The following is a 22,004-nucleotide window of genomic DNA, read 5'->3' as shown; positions in this document are numbered from 1 at the left end:
TGCAACATATCTTTCTTTAATCCTAATGCCCAGTAGCCTTGCTGGAAGTTAGTAAGCCCTCAATAAATATTTGTTAAATTGAAACAAAAACAATAGCTAAACATCCCCCAAATGGAAACATTCCAACTATCCACCAACAGAGATATGTATTTAGATAGTTCAATACTCTGCAGCCAGGAGAATAAACAAATTAAGCTCCATGCCACGTGGTTGATTATTGTAAACATTATGTTGAGTGAAAGAGACAAGACACAAAAGAGGATATAGCATATCATTCCATATACTCAGTGTTCAATATAGACAACATAATCGAAGTTGACAGGATACTGGTTATACATGGAAAAAATGCCTGCAAGGGACAAGAGGGGCCCCTGGGCTTCTGATGACATTCTATTTTTCTGGTTATTTGTATACTTTTAAAAAATATTTTGAGCTATTCAGTCATATGTGTACTTCTATATATATATGTATATATAGAAGTGTATATATACATATACATATATATATATTTTTTTTTTTTTTGCTTCAATTAAAAGCTTACATACAGGAGATACATCTCTCAAAAGTTATTTGAGGTGCAGACCATTTTGTTCAACGGTGTTACTATTCAACATGTAAGGATAAACTTATGGCCAATAAATGAATAACATATTTTAACTCAGTTTTCTTCTTTCCTCCAAAAAAGATGGTGAATCATAATTTGGAAAACATTTTAATATGCAATAACTTAGTGTTGTTTTTTTTATTCCCTTGTTTTTATTTTTAACCCTACAATTTACCAGAAAGGTGTATTTTATTTAAGCACGTTAAAACATGCAACTTTATATTATGTAGTTGTTCTACATAATATACAGTACAGAGAACAGCCCCTCAGAACTAAGAATTATTTAACCCTAAATGTCAGTAGTGCTGACGTTGAGAAACACTAATTTCATGACATAATATTGTTGGAATTTTAAAATTAGAATTTTTTCTTCACCAGTTTTAATCTCTTATATTTTAGAGATTTTTAAGAGATTAAAATTGCTTTGTTCAAAGTAAATGAATTTCGTTTAAAAATGTGTATTGCTAACATCTTTTAATTTGTTTCTTTCCTTGAAAGTGTTACCATGGTTTTTGTTTGTTTGTTTGTTTGTTTCTGAGTTTCCTTTAAAAAAAAAAGAAAGAAAAGTTTGAGAAATACGTTGTTTATACCAGTTTTATTCTTATTTCTCCAGGCTAGAGGAACAAAAGAATATCTTGTCAGAATTTCAAAGGGATGTAAATGAATTTGTTTTATGGTTGGAAGAAGCAGACAACGTTGCTAATATTCCACTTGAACCTGGGAATGAGCAGCAGCTAAAACAAAAACTTGAACAAGTCAAGGTAATTTTGTTTTCTAAAAACCTCCAAGGACTACTTGTATAAAGAGTATATGAGTCTATTTTTTAATATATTTAATCATTGATTTCCTGCCCATTACATTATTGATAGGTCATCCGTAAATTTTCTCAAAACTTTACTTTGTTTTAACCCAGTGTTTCCCAATGAGTATATTTTTTTGTAAAAAAAAAAAAAAAAATCTGTGTGCGTGCGTGTGTGTGTGTGTGTGTGTGTGTAAAATATGGCAGTATTTTGCAAACTAACTTGAAATTAACTTTGCACATATTGGAGAATTCTGCAACTCCAAATTATTTCAAAAACTTGGAGAGACTCTAGAAATGAATCCTATTTCTTAGGAAAGATCATAATTGCCAAATCAATCTCACTATTTCAGCCTCTAATTAGAGGTGTTCGATTCGCCTGAAACAATGTTTGTTTTGTCTGGGGCTGGTTGGGAGCGCGTGGTGTTGGTGCACATTCTATACTGGTTGAATAGGCATCCAGCTTATTCAAGTGGCTTTTCATGCCTTCCTACTGTGATGTCTGCTTAGTACTGATTACCCCAGCTGGCTGACTGACATGCGCTGATTGTGCAGTTCGATTAACTTCCATGGTTTTAGTCTCAGGAAAGAAACTTATTTGGATCTGTTTTGCTGTAATTCTTGAAGGGAAGGTGAAAGGGAAAGGGAAATTAACATTTAATCATCCTCTATTATGTGCTAAGTATTAGATGTACTTACATCTGCTATTTTATTTAATCTTCATATAAAACTTTCAAAACGGTTGCTGTTATTCTCATTTTACAAGGTCAGACAATCAAAGGGAAATGAAATTGCTCTTTTATCAATGATTCAGTTGGTTTGTACATGCAAATTAGACTCCAATGTCAACCACTTATTTCTGTGAAACAAGAAATTTGTACCTGAAGAGAGGATAAAGTATAAAAATAAAATTAATGTTAAATTCGGTGAACAGATACTGAGTCCCTACTATCTATCAGATAGCAGAAAAAAAAAAAGAAAAAGAAAACAAGTTTTGGATCTGTAGTTCATCTGAAGGTGAGGATGTCATAGGAAAATGAACTCAGTCTTGTTCTTGAAAATCAATCTTTGGACTGTTAAAAACTGAGAACAAACTGAGGGTTGATGGGGGGTGGGAGGGAGGGGAGGGTGGGTGATGGGTATTGAGGAGGGCACCTTTTGGGATGAGCACTGGGTGTTGTATGGAAACCAATTTGTCAATAAATTTCATAAAAAAAAAAAAAAAAGAAAATCAATCTTTGCTGTGTGTATTGAGTGTTATATATAGCAATATAATTGATAACTCATTTAAGAGACATGTTTAGTGGGATTTACTTATTAATAAACAGGCATTGATTTTCTTTTCTCCTTAGACAATCTAGATCAGCAGTGTCCAATAGAACTTTCTGTAATGATGGTAATGCTCTACATTATCCACTGCAGTAACCACAAGCTGCATGTGCCTTTTGAGTACTTGAAAGGTAGTATGACTGAGGAACTAAGTTTTTAATATTATTGAAATTTAATTAATTTAAATTCAAATAGCCTCATGTAGGTAATGATACTATTTTGGACACCGCAGCTCTAGGTGGCACGAAAAAATAAAGAAAACCATGGCAGTTTTGTAAGTCTTGGGAAAGGGCATTTATAATGTGATGCTGAATGAATAAAAGAAATTCAGGAATGTGGAGGAGTTACAAATGAGGGTTCTTGAATGAAATTGCCCAAGTTTGAACCACAGCTCTGTTGCTCGCTGCTTTTGTGTCCTTGGAGCTGGTATTTAACCTCTTTGTTGGGATTTAAGGTCTCTGTCTCAGTCTTCTTCCCTATAAGATGAAGATAATAGGGTCTACCTCATAGAATTGTATTATCTCAGTTAACTTTTATAATATGTGAAGAGGTCAACACAGTGTCTTGTACCGAGTATGTTCTCAGTATTAGTTATCTCTCGATATGATAATGCATTTTCTTAATCAGTAGTAAATTATAGCATGGAGGCTTAGTACCTGAGAGGATGATGAATTTACCCAGATTGTTCTATTTCTGATTGCGATGTGTTATTTGGAGCTCATCCTGCCATGTAACACCTTGTTTTTCTTGAAAAGAATCTTTGAGGGGTAAGATATGCTGGTCCTTTCTAGGATAGACCTCTCTACTTGGGCGTGAGTGCTTTGGTCCATCAGTTCTGTACTCTTTAGAAAGTGGTTTGTATCTGAGGTACCGGTTGGCCTTCGGTCAAGTTGCTTCATTTTGAGAGACTAATCAGTAGAGACAAAGACAAGATAGTTGGAATTGTGCTGTAATTCATTTTAAATGTTGTCGCATTTGTCTGTTTCAGTTACTGGCGGAAGAGTTGCCCCTGCGCCAGGGGATTCTAAAACAATTAAATGAAACCGGAGGAACAGTGCTTGTAAGTGCTCCCATAAGCCCAGAAGAGCAAGATAAACTTGAAAATAAGCTCAAGCAGACAAATCTTCAGTGGATAAAGGTTAGACATTAACCATCTCTTCTGTCACATGTGTGAAATGTTGCAAGTGTTTGTATTTGTTTTGGTTCATGGGTGTTTTATTGCTGGGGGGGTGGTGGGGGGGGGGCGGTGAGTGGTGGGGGCCCGGTAGGTGGATTGTTGTTTTTCCAACCTGACCGTCTGGTTTGGCCATATGATTCATTATAGTTGGAAAGAATGGTGATAGTGGATGACAATATATTCATGACCAAACGCCAAAATATTACTTTGCGTTGTTACTTTGCGTGAGCCACTCTGAGGAACGAGAGTGGAAAAGGGATGAAGTAGTTCAGCGTTCGGGTGCATATTGATGGTCTTTAAGCAAGTTGGAGGTGGCCCACTTCAACAAAGATTATGAATCACAATTACTTATCCTTACTTCTGGTGCAGACTTAGTAGTGCACACTAACCTCCCAAAGGTGTTCCATGTATTTGTTTCTTTGTTCATTCAGTTCCTTAGGTTTGCTTAGTCACCTAACTTGGGAGTCTTTGGCTCTCTACCTTGGATACTTTATAACTTTAATATTTTTTAATACTTACCGTATTAATGGATACATATTCTTTAAAATCAGTGGCGTGTATGAATTTATCACGCAAAGCAACATCGATCTATCAAAGGCAATTCTTTTCCCATCGTACTGCTGTGAACATCTGTATGGATCTGCTTCTGCATTCTCTTTACTTTTCCTTGTGACTGTGTCTGTCCCTCCACCAATACCATCCTGGCTCAATAACAATCTTCAGCTTTACTGGGACGTAATTCGCATGCCATACAATACATGCGTTTTAAAAAGTATATTTCCATGATTTTGGTGTATTTATTTTTTGTAATGGTGGGAAAATACATATAACATAAATTTGTCATTTTCATGATTTTTATGTGTGCAATTCAGTGTCATTTATTACATTCACACTGTGCAACCATTACCATCATCTATTTCCAAAGCTTTTTCATTGCCCCAAACAAAAATTCTGTAAACATTAAGCAGTCACCCCACATCCAGCTACCCACCCACACAAAATGATCTCTAATCTACTTTCTGTCTCTATGAATTTGCCTGTTCTAGATAGATTATAAAGTAAACTGATACTTTATCTGTCCCTTTGTGTGTAAGTTATTCCGCTTAGCATGTTTTCAAGGTTCATTCATGTCGTAGCAGGTATCATAATTTTATTCCTTTTTATTTTTTTTTAATTTCTTTTAACACTTCTTTATTTTTGAGAGACAGAGAGAGACAGAGCATGAGCGGGGGAGGGGCAGAAAGAGGGGGACAAAGAAGCCAAAGCAGGCTCCAGGCTCTGAGCTGCCAGCACAGAGTCCCATGAGGGCTCCCACCCATGAACCATGAGATCATGACCTCAGGTGAAGTCGGAAGCTTAACCAACTGAGCCACCCAGGCACCCCTCCTTTTTATTTTTTTAATGTTTTTTTTTTGTTTATTTTGAGAGAGAGAATTCGAGCAGGGGAGGGGCAGAAAGAGAGGGAGGGAGGGAGGGAGAGAGAGAGAGGGAGGGAGAGAAAGAGAGAGAGAGAGAGAGAGAGAGAGAGAGAGAATGAATGAATGAATCCCAAGTAGGCTCTGCACTGCTAGCAAAGAGCCCAATGCAGAGCTTGAACTCCCCAACCGTGAAATCATGACCCGGGCGGAAATGAAGTGTTGGACGTTTAACCGACTGGTGCCCCTATTCCTCTTTATAACTGAATGCACTTCATGGTCTGCATACATGCAATTGTTTTGTTTAAGACTTGAGGGTCTGTCTGATCATCTAACACCTCCAATTTTGTTCTTTTTAGTCCACATGATCTTTGCTATTTTTGGCTCATTGATATACCCAAGTACATTTAGAATCAGTTTATCGATTTTTACTGATGCTTGACAGGATAGTGATGGAATTATGTTGAATTTGTAGATCAGTTAACATTTTTACAATATGGAGTCATCTGATCTGTGAAAATGATATATCCCTTCGTTTATTTAGGTCTTCTTGAATGCTTTTTTTCCAATCATATCTTTCCATGTTCAGTGCAGAAGACCTGCACATGTTTTATTAGACTTCGTCCCCAATATTTGACATTTTGATCCTATTATACATGGAATTTCATTTTGAATTTTATTTTCTCTTTGGTGTTGGTTTATAAAAATATAATAGATTTTTGTATATTATGCACATATTCATTGCCCTTGCTAAATTCACTTATTAATATTAATAGTTTTCAGCATGTTTTGCATTTTTTATGTGCACAGTTGTGCCATCAAATAGAGGTAGTTTCCCTATTTTCAGTCCTTAGGATTTTATTTTTTTATTTTTTGCACAGACTAGGCCCTCCAATACACTGTTTACTGGAAGTGGCAATTAGGGGAAACGTTGACTCATTCCCTGTGTCAGGTGGAAAGCTCTCAATAACTTAGCATTAAATAATGTACTTGTTGTAGGACATTTTGTAGGTTCTTTTAATCAAATTAAAGAGTATCTCCTTATTCCCAATTCATGTTTTTATTATGAACAGGTATTGAATATATTCAGATGATTTTTCTGTATCTATTGAGCATATGATTTTTTCTTTGTGTGAGTGCGGCAAACTATAGCCATTGGTTGTGGAATGTGAAACGACTCTGGAATCCCTGAAAGAAATCATATTGGTCATGAGGTCTTGTACTACTTACAGATGGTTGGAGTCATTTTCTAATATGTCGTTTGGGATTTTTATATTGTTCATGACAGAAAATGGTCTGTATTTTTTTTTTTTTATAATATCCTTCTCAAGTGTGGATAGCAATGTTAGGCTTGTCATAAAAATTACTGGAGAAGTGGTCTCTCTTTTTTTTCTGGAAGAAATTGTTGAAGATTGGTATTATTTCCAAGGTGTTTCAGAGAATTCAATTGTAAAGCCATCTGATGATGAAGCTTTTGTGTGTGTGTATGGGAAAGTTTCTGATGATTGGTTCAATTTCTTTAATAGATACAGGGATGGATAGATTTTTTCTTTGTGGGTGTGTGTGTGTGTGTGTGTGTGTGTGTAATCTTTTATAAGTTGTGTATTTCAAGGATTTTGTCTATTTCCATGTCCTTTTCTCTTTTTGAGGTTGTGGACTTTATTCATGCAGCCAGTGGTCTTTTATATATTTATATAAACCTATTTATTATATATTTGTATGATATTTACTATATAAATATATTTATATTCATATTTATGAAGAAGAATGAGAAAATCGACTGTTTTTACTCTGTGTGCTAAGGAAGAGAACTGACTGTCTTGCTAAAAGATATTCAAGTTCTGTACTGCAGTGGGCTTTATGGTGAGGTACGCACAACACCTGCCGAGATTCAGCCCAGGTACCAAGTTTAATTTCTTTAGATAAGAATCACACACTTCTTATTTATCTTGATTCATATTTATTTTTGCTTGTAAGTAAATGTTAAGGACAGGCCATTCATTGTGTGGTAGTTTCGAGCTAGGGGCGAATTTCCACCTACAGACTTTAGTACCGCAAGTTTAACCCACCTCTTAGCCCCACCCATCATGGTATCTTTCATCCGGTTGCCCAATTCTGCCAAGGTCAGATCCCCCCGTACCTAGGGCTACTTCTCCTTTATGTGTCTTCATGTATGCCCTACTCATATATGCTTTAGACCTTCCGAAAATGTTTTAAAACCTCACATCCATTTTTGACAACAGTTCTAGTGCTTTACTGAGCATATTTAATACCTGTTAACTTTGTCCTATCCAAAATGTAAAGCAAACTGTAATCCTTTAAACCAGGGGCCAAGAAGATACTGGTGGACTATAATTTTCACATAATATAAAATGCCTTATTTCAAAGATGACACAAATTGCTTTTTAAGTATTAGGTATGGAAAAGTTATACTGAGAAAAGTTTATGTAGATGATGGGAAAAGAGAGAAAAACAAAAACAAAACTAGAGACTTCACTAGGCAGGGAGGGGGTTGTCCAACATGGAGCATAGGAAGATCCTGAACTCACCTCCTCCCGCGGACAGAGTGAAGATACAGCTACGTATGAAATAGTTCCCCCTGAAAAACGGCTGAAAACTAGCTGAGCAGTTCCTCCATGACCACGGATAAAAGTGCCACATCGAAACAGATAGGACAGGCAGAGACACTGTCTCTCCAGAAACCTCACCGCTGCCATGGCAACCCATAATCGGCATGGATTTCACGAAACGGCAACTTCTACCTGAGCAGCAAGGAGTTCATGTTCCACAGAAGCCACCCCAACTCATGGGACCTGCGCCGCAGAGATGAGCCCCCAAAACATCTAGCTTTGCAAACCATTGGGTCTTACCTCCAGAAGATACCCAAAGTGCTGTAGGGAACTGAGATACTGCTCTTAAAGGGCTTACACACAGACTCCCTTGCCCCCAGGCTCAGGACAATGGTAGCAGTTTGGAAAATGCCTAGACTGTTGATGAAGGAGACCCATTTGCTAATCATCCAGAGTGAGGTAGGGGGGCAGGAATCTGCTGGGAACCTCTCCCAGATGGAAATGCTGGTCAGTGCCACTTTTGCGCTCTCCCATGCTAGCACAGGCGGGCTTGCATAGTTCTTGAAATCTCTGGCTTCCCTGCCAAAGCCATGGGCAACACGTGTTTCCTGCACTCTCCCACTGCCTTGCCAAAGCCAACAGATGTGCCCACCCAATTCCTGAGCTCTCCAGCTGCCTTGCTGAAGTCAGGAGGTGCACACAGGCCACGTGGGGCACTCTCCTTGACTGCCTAACTTTGGTGGCCAGAAAGGCTTGCATTCCTGAGTCCCATGGGACTGTAACGATGAGGGAAATAGTTTTGGGCAGGCTTTCACACCCAGGGCACAGTATAGACAGCATACTGAAATATACCGGAGTTTTTCTGTCAAAAACCTATTTTCCTGGAGGTTCAGCCTGAGGGGCAGGTTTCAAGTTTGCCACAGACATAGAAACTATGGACGTGCTCTCAGGGAAGGTAGGTCGGGGGACACTATCTAGGTCCTTTCTCTTGACCTCACTCTACTTCACTAGTACCTCTCAGAAATGACCTCGTATACTCAACTGTTGCTACTTTTTGTAACTGTCACCCGGGGGACACTTCTGGATCTCCCGGTCTGGATGATACCAGGGTTCATGATTGTGGCCCCACAGGACTGTGTATATTTGCATTTTTAAAAGCTGGAGCCTGAGCATCTGGATCCAAATCGGCCTAAAACTCAGAGCTGACGGAGATCCCCTCCCTTGGGAACGGTCATAGGTCTTGGTACATCCTCAATGACTGAAACCTGTCAAGAATAAATCAGCCTGCTTAGACGATTGCAGAGATTCAAGAAACAAACAAGAGCTAGGGCAAAGTTGAACGGCAAGTTTCATCTCCTACACAAGGCTATTCCTTCAAGGCCGAGAGAGGTAGCTGTTTCTCCTAATACATAGAAACAAACATAAAGAGTCATGTAACATGAGGGAGTAGAGGAATACATTCCAAAGGAAAGAGCAGGATAAAACTTCAGAAAGAAAAACAAAAAACTTCATGAAATGGAGTTAAGTAATTTACCTGTTAAAGAGATTAAAGGAACGGTGATAAATTCATTCACAAAACTTGGGAGAAGAATGGATGAACATTGTGAGAACTTCAACAAAGAGATAAAAGATATCAGGAAGTACAAAACAGAGGTTTCAGGGTTGAAGGATACAAAAACAGAACTGAAAACACACTAGAGACATTCAGTAGCAGACGAGACAAAACAGAAGAAAGAATTCGCGGGCTAGAGTACAGTGCCCTAGAACTCACCCACATATAACAGCATATAGAAAAAATAATTTTAAAAAGTCAGTATAACTTAAGACCCCTTGGGACAATATCAAGTGGAATGGCATTCACATTATAGAGGTTTAGCAGAAGAGAGAAAGGGGCAGAAAACTTATTTTAAGAAATAATGGCAGAAAACTTCCCTAACCTGGTGAAGGAAATAAACATTCAGATCCAGGAATCCTAGAGAGTTACAAATAAAAAGAACTAAAAGATTTTCACAGTAAGACACATTGTAGTGAAAATGTCAAAAGTAAAGATAAAGACAGAATCGTAAAAGTAACGAGAAAAAAATGCATTATATACAAGGGAACTCCCGTAAGAATCCCAGGAGACTTTTTTTTAATTTTTTTTTTGATGTTTTTTTTTTTTTAATTTATTTTTGAGACAGAGAGAGTGACAGAGCATGAGCAGGGGAGGGGCAGAGAAAGAGGGAGACACAGAATCTGAAGCAGGCTCCAGGCTCTGAGCTGTCAGCCCAGAGCCCGATGCGGGGCTCGAACTAACAGACTGTGAGATCATGACCTGAGCTGAAGTCAGACTCTTAACCGACTGAGCCACCCAGGTACCCCAGAATCTCAGCAGATTTTTAAGCAGAAGGTTTGCAGGCCAGAAGAGAGAGGCATGATATATTCAAAATTCTGAGAGGAAAAAACTTCCAACCAAGAATACTCTATCTGGCAAGGTTATCATGCAGAATTGGAGGATAAATCAAGAGTTTTCCAGATAAGCAGAAGCTAAAGACATTCATCACCATTAAACTGGCCTTAAAAGAAAAGTTCCAGGGAGTTCTATAAGCTGAAAAGAAAGGGCACTAATTAGTAACAAGAAAACATGAAAGTATAAATCTCACTAGTACTGGTAAATATGTAGAAAAGATAGTAGGTTAACCACTTACAAAGTTAGTGTGATGGTGGTGTGCCTGGGTGGCTCAGTTGGTTAAGTGTCTGACTTTGGCTCAGGTCATGATCTCACAGTTTATGAGTTCAAGCCCTGCATCAGGCTCTATGCTGACAGCGCAGAGCCTGCTTGGGATTCTCTCCCTCTGTCCCTCTCCCACTCATTCTCACTTCCCCTCTCTCTCAAAAATAAAATAAACATTTAACAAAAGCTAGCATAAAGGTTAAAAGACAAAAGCAGTAAAAAAAATAAAACTACGATAATTATTTAAAGGATATATTTTTTAACGTTTATTTATTATTGAGAGACAGAGAGAGACAGAGTATGAGTAGGGGAGGGGCAGAAGGAGAGGAAGACACAGAATCCAAAGCAGGCTCCAGGCTCTGAGCTGTCAGCACAGAGCCCAACGTGGGGCTCGAACCCACAAACTGCAAAATCATGACCTGAGCTGAAATTGGACACTTAACCTACTGAGCCACCCAGATGCCCCTAAAGAATATATAAAATAAAAAGAATGTAAATTGTGACAACAAAAGTATAAAAAGGGAGTGGGTTTGGAAAAGAAAAATTTTAGAATGCATTCAAATTTGAGTTGCTATCAACTTAAAATAGACTGTTAGATATATAGGATGCTGTGAGAGCTTCGTGTAACCCTAAAGCAAAAACCTGTAGCAGGTATGCAAAAGATAATGGGAAAAGAATCTAAACATTACACTAAAGAAAGTCATCAAACCACCAGGGAATAGAGTAAGAAAGGAACAGAGAACTACAAAACAATTGGAAAACAATTGACAGAATGACAATAATAAGTACATACTTACCAATAATTACTTTAAGTGTAAATGTATTAAATGTTTCAATCAAAAGACATGGAGTAGCTGAATAGATAAAAAAAAAAAAAAAAGACCCATATATATGCTGTCTAAAAGAGATACACCTCAGATATAAGAATACACTGAGACTGAAAGTGAAGGGATGGAAATCAGTATTTTATGCTAATGGAAATCAAAAGAAAGCTGACGTACCTACATAATCAGGCCAAAAAAAAAAAAAGACTTTAAAACAAAAACTGTAAAAAAAGACAAATAAGGGCATTAAGTAGTGGTGAGGGGAGTCCGTCCAACAAGAGGATATAATATGTGCAAATATTTATGCACCCAACATACTTAGCACCCGAGTATACAGAGCAGACCTTAACAGACCTAAAGGAAGTAAGAAATAGACAGCCATACAAAATACAGTAATAGCAGGGGACTGTAATACCCTACTTATATCAATGAATAGATAATTCAGACGGAAAATCAGCAAGGAAACATTGGCCTTAACACATCAGACTGATGGACTTAATAGAGAAATACAAAATATTCCATCCAAAAGCAGAATACATATCTTCTCAAAAGCACATTGGACATTCTCCGGAGGAGAGCATATGTTAAGTGCTTAAGTTAGTCAAGTCTCAATAGATTTAAGAAGACTGAAATCATATCAAGCGTATTTTCCAACCACAATGGTATAAAACTAGAAAGCAATTACAAGAGGAAAAAAAAATGGCAAATTCACAAATATGTGGTGATTAGACAATACTCCACAACCAACGAATCAGTGGAGAAATAAAAGTAGAAATGAAAAAAAAAATACTTGAGACAAATGAGAATGGGAATATAACAATACAAAATCTATGAGATATAGCAAAAGCAGTTCTAAGAGGGATGTTCGTAGCGATAGAAGTTTACCTCACCCAAACTGATTTTATGAGGCCATCATGAGTCTGATAACAAAACCAGACAAGAATACCACAGATAAAAGGGAAGAAAGGAAAGAAGGAAAAGAAATTGTAGGCCAATATTCCCGATGAACATACATGCAAAAATCCCCAACAAAATAGTAGCAAACCTGATTAAACAATACATTAAAAGGATCATACACCATGCTCAAATGGGATTTGTTCCGGGGATGCAAGAATGGTTCTGCATCCACAAATCAATCATTGTGATATGCCACATTAGCAAAATGAAGGATACAAAATACATAGTCATCACAATAGATGGAGAAAAAAACACTTGGCAAAATTCAATATCCACTTATGATCAAAAATTCCCAATAAAGTGGGTATAGATGGAACATACCTCAACATAATAAAAGCCATATATCAAGCCCAAAGTTAACATCATACTCAATGGTAAAAAGCTGAGAGCTTTTTCTCTAAGATCGGGAAGAAGGCAAGGATCCCCACTCATGCTACTTTTATGCAACATAGTATTGGAAGTCTGAGCCACAGCAGTTAGGCAGGAAAAAGAAGTAAAAGTCATCCAAAGTGGAAAGGAAGAAGTAAAAATGTCACTATTTTTGGACAACATGATTTTATACAGAATTTATATTTATTTTCTCTGTAGACTTTATATAGAAAACTCTCAAGACTACTGTAAAACTGTTAGAACTAAGAAACAAATTTAATAAACTTACAGAGTACAAAATCAATACATAAAAATCTGTTGCATTTATATATACTAACAATGAACTATCAGAAATTTTAAAAACAGTCTCATTTATAATTTCATCCAAAGAATGAGATACCTAGGAATAAATTTAACCAAGGCAGTGAAAGATCTGTACTCTGAAAACTATAAAATATTGATGAAAGAAACTGAAGAAGACACAAATAAATGGAAAGCTATTCCATGCTCAAGGATTGGAAAAATTAATTTTGTTAAAATATACTACTCAAAGCAAAGTACAGATTCATTAAAATCCCTATCAAAATTCCAATGCCATTTTTCACCAAAATATCACAGGCCAAAAAACTTGTATGAAACCACAAAAGAACTCCAGTAGCCAAAACAATCTTGAGAAAGAAAAATAAAACCAGAGACATCATGCTCTCTGATTTCAAACTATATATTACAAAGCTATATTAATCAAAATACTGTGGTATTGGCATAAAAATAGACAGATGAATGGAACAGAATAGAGATCCCAGAAATAAAGCCTCGTATACATTGTCAGTTTACAACAAAGGAGGCAAGAACATGCAAGGGGGAAAGGGCAGTCTTTGCACTAAGTGGTGTTAGGAAAACTAGAGATCCACATGCAAAGAATGAGCCTGGACCACTACCTTACAAGATACACAAAAATGTACTCAAAATGGATTGAAAACTTGAACATGGGGCTTGAAATCATACAACTTCTAGAAGAAAACAGAAGTGTGAAGTTACTTAACAATGGTCTTGGTGATGATTTTTTAGATGTAACCACAAAAACATAGGCAACAAAAGTAAAAATAAACAAATGGGACTACATCAAACTTAAAAGCTTCTGCACAGCAAAGGCAACCACCAACAAAAGGAAAAGGAATGGGAGAAAATATTTGCAATTCATGTATTCAATAAGAGATCAATAGCCAAAATAAATAAAGATGTCCTACAACTCCATAGCAAGAAAACTAACAATCCAATTAAAAAATGACAAAGGACTTGAATATTTTTCTAAAGAAGACTTACAGATGGCCAACAGGCACATGAAAAATGCTCACCATCACTAATCATCAGGTAAATTAAAAGCAAAACCACAATGAGATACCACCTGACACATGTTAGAATGGATATTACCAAAAGGACAAGAAATAACAAGTGTTGGCCAGGATGTGGAGAAAAGGGAACCCTCATGCACTGTTAAGAATGTGAATTGGGGCATCCACTATGGAAAATACTATGGAAGTTCCTTAGAAATGGTTTCTTAAAAAAGTGCTATCTGATCCAGCAATTCTACTTCTGGGTATTTATCTGAGAAAAATGAAAACACTACATCAAAAATATATATGCACCCTTATGTTTATTGCAGCATTATTTACTGTAGTCAAGATAGGGAAACAACCTGGGGCACCAGGATCGCTCTGTTGGTTAAGTGGCCAACTCTTGATTTCAGCTCAGGTCATGCTCTCTCATTTCCTGAGATCAAGCCACATTGAGCTCTGTGCTGACAGTGGGAGCCTGCTTGGGATTCTCCCTCCCTCCCTCCCTCCCTCCCTCCCTCCCCCCCCCCTCTCTCTCTCTCTCTCTCTCTCTCTCCCTCCCCCTCCCTCCCCCTCCCTCCTCCCCTCCCTCCCTCCTCCTCCTCCTCCTCCTCCTCCTCTTCCTCCTCCTCCTCCTCCTCCTCCTCCTCCTCCTCCTCTCTCACTCTCAAAAATAAATAAACATTCTTTTAAAAACATACGGAAACAACCCAACTGGACATCAATGGATGAATGGTTAAAGATGTGGCGCACATATGTGTACAATGAAATGCTACTGACCCACTAAAAAAGAATGAAAATTTGCCACTTGTGACAACATGGGTGGACCTTGAAGGAATTGTGCTAAGTGAAACAAGACCGAGAAAGACAAATACTGTATGATTTCACTTGTATGTGGCATCTGAAAAATAAAACTGACAAAACAAAGCCCATGGGAAGAGAACAAGGAAGAGTGATGCCCCAAAAGTTTCCATATCTCAGTGCATCTTGGTCTCACAAAAGGAACACAAACATTGGAATTGTAGAAAATGTAAAGAGAATGATTTAAAACTATGAAACGCACAATGGCAGCTTTATGGAACATGGGTCAAGGTTTAATCTGTTCTGCAGCAGAATAAAAAGTTAAAAAAAGTTTTTTATGCTACAAAATTGAAACTAACACTGTGAATACTGGTTTGTATAGAATTGTATTAATATACCGTAATATCTGGGTCCCATTCCAAAATTATAATTTTAATGCTATGCTTTTGTCACCAGATGTCATAAAATTTGGAATCTTATTCATTAGTCACAGTAAAAATTATTTAATTGTGTCTTAGCAGTCCCTATGCTACCCTATCCTTCTTGGTTTAAATTAGGAATAGAAAACAATGAGTGCCATATTTAGGTCAGTACACAAGTCAGTAGTTTTTTTAAAAAGTAAAGAAAGAAGTCACAGTTATCAAAAGACCTGATCATCATTAAACCTCAAATTCTCAGTCTAAAGAGAAGAAATGATGATGACCCCTTTCCCCTTTATTCTCTAGCCCACTCCTCCACCCAAGCGCTGTAATGGGTGGTGTAATTGTAAGTAATAAGTCAGGGTTGCTGGGATACAAATATGCCAATTTCTTAATATATGAATTCTCCAAAGATGTCAGGTCACAATCCCTAGTGGCAGATGCCTTTCTCCCCATTAACTGTAATATGCTGTCCTGCATATTAGCCAATTTAGCAATTACTTTGGGACCTTTGTGTTTCATTAGTGAATAGAGAAAAAAGCGACTGGAGGTAATACAGCTATTCCTTTAAGGGAGTGTTGGACCCGGTAATGGGTTCATTGCAAAACTGCCTTAACTCGTCTTGACCTGGATAGCTTCTCTTTATAGCAGAGATGGGAACTGTTTCTCTAAAGCTGAATACAAGCCTTGGTTTAAATGTATGGTTACCTCCACCTAAGGATCATGAAATGAAATCCTTGTTCTTATCTATTACATATCTTGACATTTACAGTCTTTAATAATAATACCTTTAAGGTCCGCAAAATGGGAATGTTACTAAAGCTAGCTTCTGTGTGTTTTTCTGAGTGTCTCACTCTAATCTTCATACACATGTCTGACTCTGTATAGTTTTTAATATTTATCACTCTTCATATTTCTTTCTATGTTCTCTGAACCTGTGTGTGTGTGTGTGTGTGTGTGTGTGTGTGTGTGTGTAAGGAATTCTCCCTTCCTACTGCTTGCCATCACTATCACTCTCTTCCTATTTCTCTGTTACGTGTGTCTTTGACTATGAATTGACATCTTTCTATGTGTCTCATTGATCTCCTTTTCTGCATGTATATATGTCATTTTTGCTCTGCCCAGGTTAGTGTATGTGACATGTTATTTCCTGCTTTCTCTCTTTCTCTGATTCTTCACCTTCTAATCCCTTTCATCTTCTGTCTTTGTCACGTTGTATCTGCTTTCTTTGTTCTTCATTACTAGTTTTACTCGTTACGTGTAGGTCTTTTTTCAACTACTTGTTATTTAGAACTAAAACATGAATGGATCAGTATTATTTTTGAATTCTATTGTATTCTTCCTATACTTAAAGGTGAAATACACTTGATCTTAGCCAAAAGGCCAAGAAACGATTACTTAAAGGTGAAATAAAGTGGAATATTTCTTTTGTAGACTCATAGGGATTGTTCAGAGGGAAGAGTCTTAATGAAACTAAATTACTCTCACATCTTCTCGACTAGAACACTGAATCCTCGAAAGGTTGTGTGACTTATTTGACAACACATTGTTCTCTATTTAAATATAAAAGTTTTAAATATAAAAGCTATTTTTTTAGCTTTTTAATGAAACTCAAGTGATTTTTCTGTAGTTAAAATGCTATAAACATCTAGTTTCAGAATTAGTTACATGTCTTAGTTATTTGATGTTAAGTAACTTTACAGATAGTGAAGTTAATTACAATAAATCTATATTCATTTTGTTGAATACATTTAAAAGTTTGCATCCTGTTTTGCCACTTATTTGTAAATAGTAAATTACTACTTTAATTTGTTAACACCTAGATATTATAAAACAGTGCATACAAAAACTAAAACATTTTGCAAGCACAAATGAGAACTTTTGCTGGAAAATGAATTTCAGTTAAGTGCATTATTAAGATGCACTTAAAAAAAATCTGATCCACTTTACCTAGAAAAATTAGATTTAAAAATATATCTAGCAAAGCTTCAATAGAGGAATAATGTTGTGATACTGATAATAGTATAGGAGTTATTTTTATACCAAATCACAAAAATAAATAGTTTGAATGTAAAAATGGAGCGAAACTGGCAGGCCATCTTCTGCAATATACAAATGACTTTATTGAAATTTCCAGAGATATAGCTCATTTTATATTAACTTCTAATCATGTTATTTTTAAGTATTCATCTGAGAAGTAAACAGCTTAAATCTGTTCTTTTCATTTGTGTCAAGTACATAGATGCTTCATCTTTTTCCAGATTATGTTTACTATGTAATGCTAGTCATTATTAGTCGTTACTATGAATATAGATAGTAAAACAGAATAAGTTAAATCAAGCTAAAGCTTGGCTTTTTAAAGAAAAATGTTTAATGTTTATTTTTGAGAGAGAGAGAGATAGAGCGTGAGTAGGGGGTGTGCGGAGAGAGAGAGGGAGACACAGAATGCGAAGCAGGCTCCATGCTCCGTGCTGTCAGCACAGAGCCCGATGCGGGGCTTGAACCCACCAACTGTGAGATCATGACCTGAGCTAAAGTCAGACACTTAACCGATTGAGCCACCCAGGCGCCCCTAAAGCTTGGCGTTTTCACTCCTTGCTCAAAAATGGACATTTGTTGGGGCGCCTGGGTGGCGCAGTCGGTTAAGCGTCCGACTTCGGCCAGGTCACGATCTCGCGGTCCGTGAGTTTGAGCCCCGCGTCGGGCTCTGGGCTGACGGCTCAGAGCCTGGAGCCTGTTTCCGATTCTGTGTCTCCCTCTCTCTCTGCCCCTCCCCCGTTCACGCTCTGTCTCTCTCTGTCCCAAAAATAAATAAACGTTGAAAAAAAAAATTTAAAAAAAAATGGACATTTGTTCCAATTGATTACTTTCCCATCAAAGACTGGTTAATAGATTGTTCTAATTGTTACCAATCATTCCTGCCTTTAATGTGAACTACATTTTTTAACCAAAGAAAAGAAGCTTTACAAGGAATAGAAGAAAAACATGTTTGCCTATTCATTATTATATTATGACCCATAGCCTGGTATTTCTTAGAAATCCATCATCTTGGAAATTTCCATTATGTAGTTAATAATTACATCATAACATTTACTTATGAAATCATTCAACAAATATCTAATGAGTGACCACTATGTGCCACATGTCTTTCTAAGCATTTCATAATCACTTCTCACCCTTACTTTATTTAAAGAGCATTCAGATTGCATAGAGCTTGGCATTACAGCTATTTATATCTCTTCTAATTAATAGTTGCTAGTTTGATGCTGAGAGTTAAGTAGGGAGAATAGTAGTTAAAAGTTTCTAACATAAGCATCTGTGACTTTGCCTCCTATGATTTCACGTTGAGATGGGGATTCTTACCAGGTTGTATGTCATGAGTACATCTCAGTTTGCTCTGACAAGTCCTGGTTTTGCCTGTAATCACATCATAATTTTTAGTAGCTCCCTCTTTGACTTACATGAGTATTCTACTTTATTAAAAGGACGTGTATATATGTATGTATATTTGTGTATATGCATATGTGTGGGTGTATACATGGTTTTTAACTTTCCAAATTACTGAAATTTCAGAGAATGCCAGGAATGTCAATCAGATATCTTACAAACAAGTAAAAAGTACACAGGAGTTGCGAGGAGGCACTTTATCTCATTGATTAGTAGCGAGGTTTGCGGACTATGAATTCTATCCATTGCTAGCTATGCCATCTTTTATTTGCCCTGTCCATACTCCAGTAATAATATCCTAAAATTCAGGTTAGAACATACTGTATAGGCTGTGGTGAAAATTTAATGAGATAGCGCCCAAGAAATGTGTAACCATGTCTGGCACATACATTGTAATTGGTCAAAAATGAGAGTTTAAAAATTTTTTTTTTCAACTTTTTTTTTATTTATTTTTTTGGGACAGAGAGAGACAGAGCATGAACGGGGGAGGGGCAGAGAGAGAGGGAGACACAGAATCGGAAACAGGCTCCAGGCTCCGAGCCGTCAGCCCAGAGCCCGACGCGGGGCTCGAACCCACGGACCGCGAGATCGTGACCTGGCTGAAGTCGGACGCTCAACCGACTGCGCCACCCAGGCGCCCCAAAAATAAGAGTTTTAATGTAAAACTAGGGATGGTGTTAAACCACAAAAACACAAAGACCCAGCCCAAAGCTCATATGGAGCCACCTTTTTTATTGTAGCAGGAGTTCTTTTTTTTCTTTTTTTTATTATTATGTATTCCTTTTTTAGTGCTTATTTATTTATTGAGAGAGAGAGAGAGAGAGTACAGGCTTGCACGCAAGTTGGGGAGGAGTAGTGAGAGAGAGGGAGAGAGATTCCCAAGCCGACTCCGCACTGTGAGTGTGAAGCCTGAGGTGGGGCTCAATCCCAGGAACTGGGAGACCATGACTTGAGCAGAGATCACGAGTCAGATGCCCAACTGACTGAGCCACTCAGGTGCCCCATATTAGAGTAAGAGCTCTTAACATGAGATCTACCCTCTTAACAAATTTTCAAGAGCACAATACAGTGTTGGTAACTACAGGCATCCTACCACATAGGAGATGCCCAGAAGTTTGTTACCTTGCATGGCTGAGACTCTGTCCCCATTGCACAGCTCCCATTTTTCTCTCTTCATTGCCTTAATAACCACGATTCTATTCTCTGTTTCTAGGAGTTTGATTATTTTCGATACCCTCACTAAGCACAATCATGTCGTATTTGCCCTTCTGTGACTGGCTGTTTTCAGTTAGCATTACGTCCTCCAGGTAGATCCATCTTCTTACATATGACAGGATTTTCTTCTCTTTTAAGGCTGAATAATATTCACCATCTTAATCAAGCAGTTATAAATATGACTTTTGTGGAGAATACTGCGATGATTTCCACCATGATCGATTCAAGAGCTGAAAGACAGAAGAGTTAGAGTCATCAGTCATGGAAAGCAGAGAGGGTCTTCAATCAGCACTCTCCCATTTCACTGACCTCATGATTCGTATTAGCTATAACCAGCCAAACTTTCAGATAAAATTATTGGAAACTGGTGGATGTTTCTCTTAACATTGGCTTTGCAGTCCAAGTAGTCAACCATTGGTTTCACACACTAACATTTTCCCGTTTGAAGTATGAGGATAATTTAAGATGACCTATTTAACCCTGAACATCTTTGGGATCAGTCAGCTTTGCCGACTTTAACCCAGAAACCCAGACAGAGCCTCACCGAATCTCCACTCTGCTTCCCCACGCCCTTCTCCTACTTCCGTTCTTGATGTTGATTTCCCCCATTTTGGTGGAGTGATGAGAAACCATTTGTAGAAACTGTCATTGGAGCCATGTAATGTTCTATTAGGAGGCCTCACTGTAATACTAGATAATTTGTTCATTTCGATGCAATGCTATTTTTAAAAATACGAACAAACAAAAATCCAGCATGCAACAGCTCATTTCCATATTAAAACTGTATTTTCGGCTATATACATCCTGATAGTGTGCAGCGAGTATGAAAATTTGTCATTTCAATATGCTGTGGACCAGACTTTATTAAAAAGGTAAACTAATTTCGGATTAAAAACAGATGTGACTATTCTTGGCAAACTTTCTTTCCTGTTCACAATGAATGTAAAATGAAGAGAAGTACAATGAGGACAGAAAGAGAAAAATTTCATCACTCTGACCTTCAGTGTAACTTTTTTGAAGGAAGTCCTTTATGAGCACAAAGACGTTTGCCCTATAGCAATGAATTTTAGAAAGGAGAAGACATGACATAACAAAAAAGAGATTCTTTGCTACTATGAAAGCTTGTTCCTTTTGTTTCTGTAGTGCCTTTGCTTTGGAATGACTGGGTTATATAGTGTCGATCCTGAGACTTTTAGAGGCATTGCTTTTCTTTCTAAAAATATAGTAATCTTGAAATGGCGTTAAATGGAGGCTTTTATATACCAACTCCTTAAGCTGATGTCGAATAACAAATGAAGATTAAATCGGTATTTAAGAGCACATATTGTAAATTCTAAGCCAGTTTCCTTTATTACTTAGCGTGCAAAGCCAATAAGTCATGCAAAAAAATAAAATAGAGTGCTATTTGTATAAAAGATCAGAATCATACCAGAAGTGAACTTTCCTGTCAAGTCTTTACACTTATACCACAAGACGTATGAGTGTATATATACCTAAAAGAGTTTAATATTAAATCCTGGCTACTATATACATGCCAGCTGACCCCCTAGTGCTTCAAACTCTAGAAAAAGGGACACTGAAGGTTGGGCTGGTTGATATATTCCATTTTTGTCATAGACCACCTTCCAGGGCTTATAACCAATCTGTAATGTGTTTCATACCTTTTATTGTGTGGAAAATGGATTGATAGATTAGGTCTGGGGCCAGCGAACCATGGAACCCTAGGTTTGCAGGGAAGAGTTTATCACCCTTTGATGTTATTTCTGTCTCGTGTCAGCTGAGAAGGATGAGCTAGATTAACAGAGGGTAAGCTGGATGCCAAAATCAGCATTCCCCTCGTTTATTCCCCTTATAGTTCAAGACAAGGCCACCGTATGGGTTATGAAGGACTGATAAGGACCTGACGGACAAACTTTGTTTTGCTGCCTTTTAATTTACTTACTGATGTTAGAACAAATTAGAAGACATCGAAGAGACCATTTCATTGTTTGTCGCTGGAGAAAATCAATCTGTTTTGCTCTAGAAGTAAAA

At 37.4% G+C, this 22,004-nt stretch overlaps 1 protein-coding gene across 4 annotated transcripts in view; it reads left to right on the top strand.

Moving 5' to 3' along the window:
• Nucleotides 1-22,004, top strand: part of DMD (dystrophin) — a 1,834,617-nt gene that overhangs the window by 1,049,973 nt on the left and 762,640 nt on the right. For all 4 annotated transcript variants that reach the window (XM_030304767.1, XM_030304766.1, XM_030304769.1 and 1 more), the window contains 2 exons: nt 1,218-1,365; nt 3,721-3,870. In XM_030304767.1, the coding sequence (XP_030160627.1) occupies nt 1,218-1,365; nt 3,721-3,870 (298 nt within the window). The remainder of the gene's footprint in view (nt 1-1,217; nt 1,366-3,720; nt 3,871-22,004) is intronic.

This window comes from Lynx canadensis, chromosome X (genome assembly GCF_007474595.2).
Source record: "Lynx canadensis isolate LIC74 chromosome X, mLynCan4.pri.v2, whole genome shotgun sequence".
Lineage (NCBI taxonomy): Eukaryota > Metazoa > Chordata > Mammalia > Carnivora > Felidae > Lynx > Lynx canadensis.
Note: the sequence above shows the minus strand (reverse complement) of the source record. Positions and strands in the feature narration are given on the sequence as shown.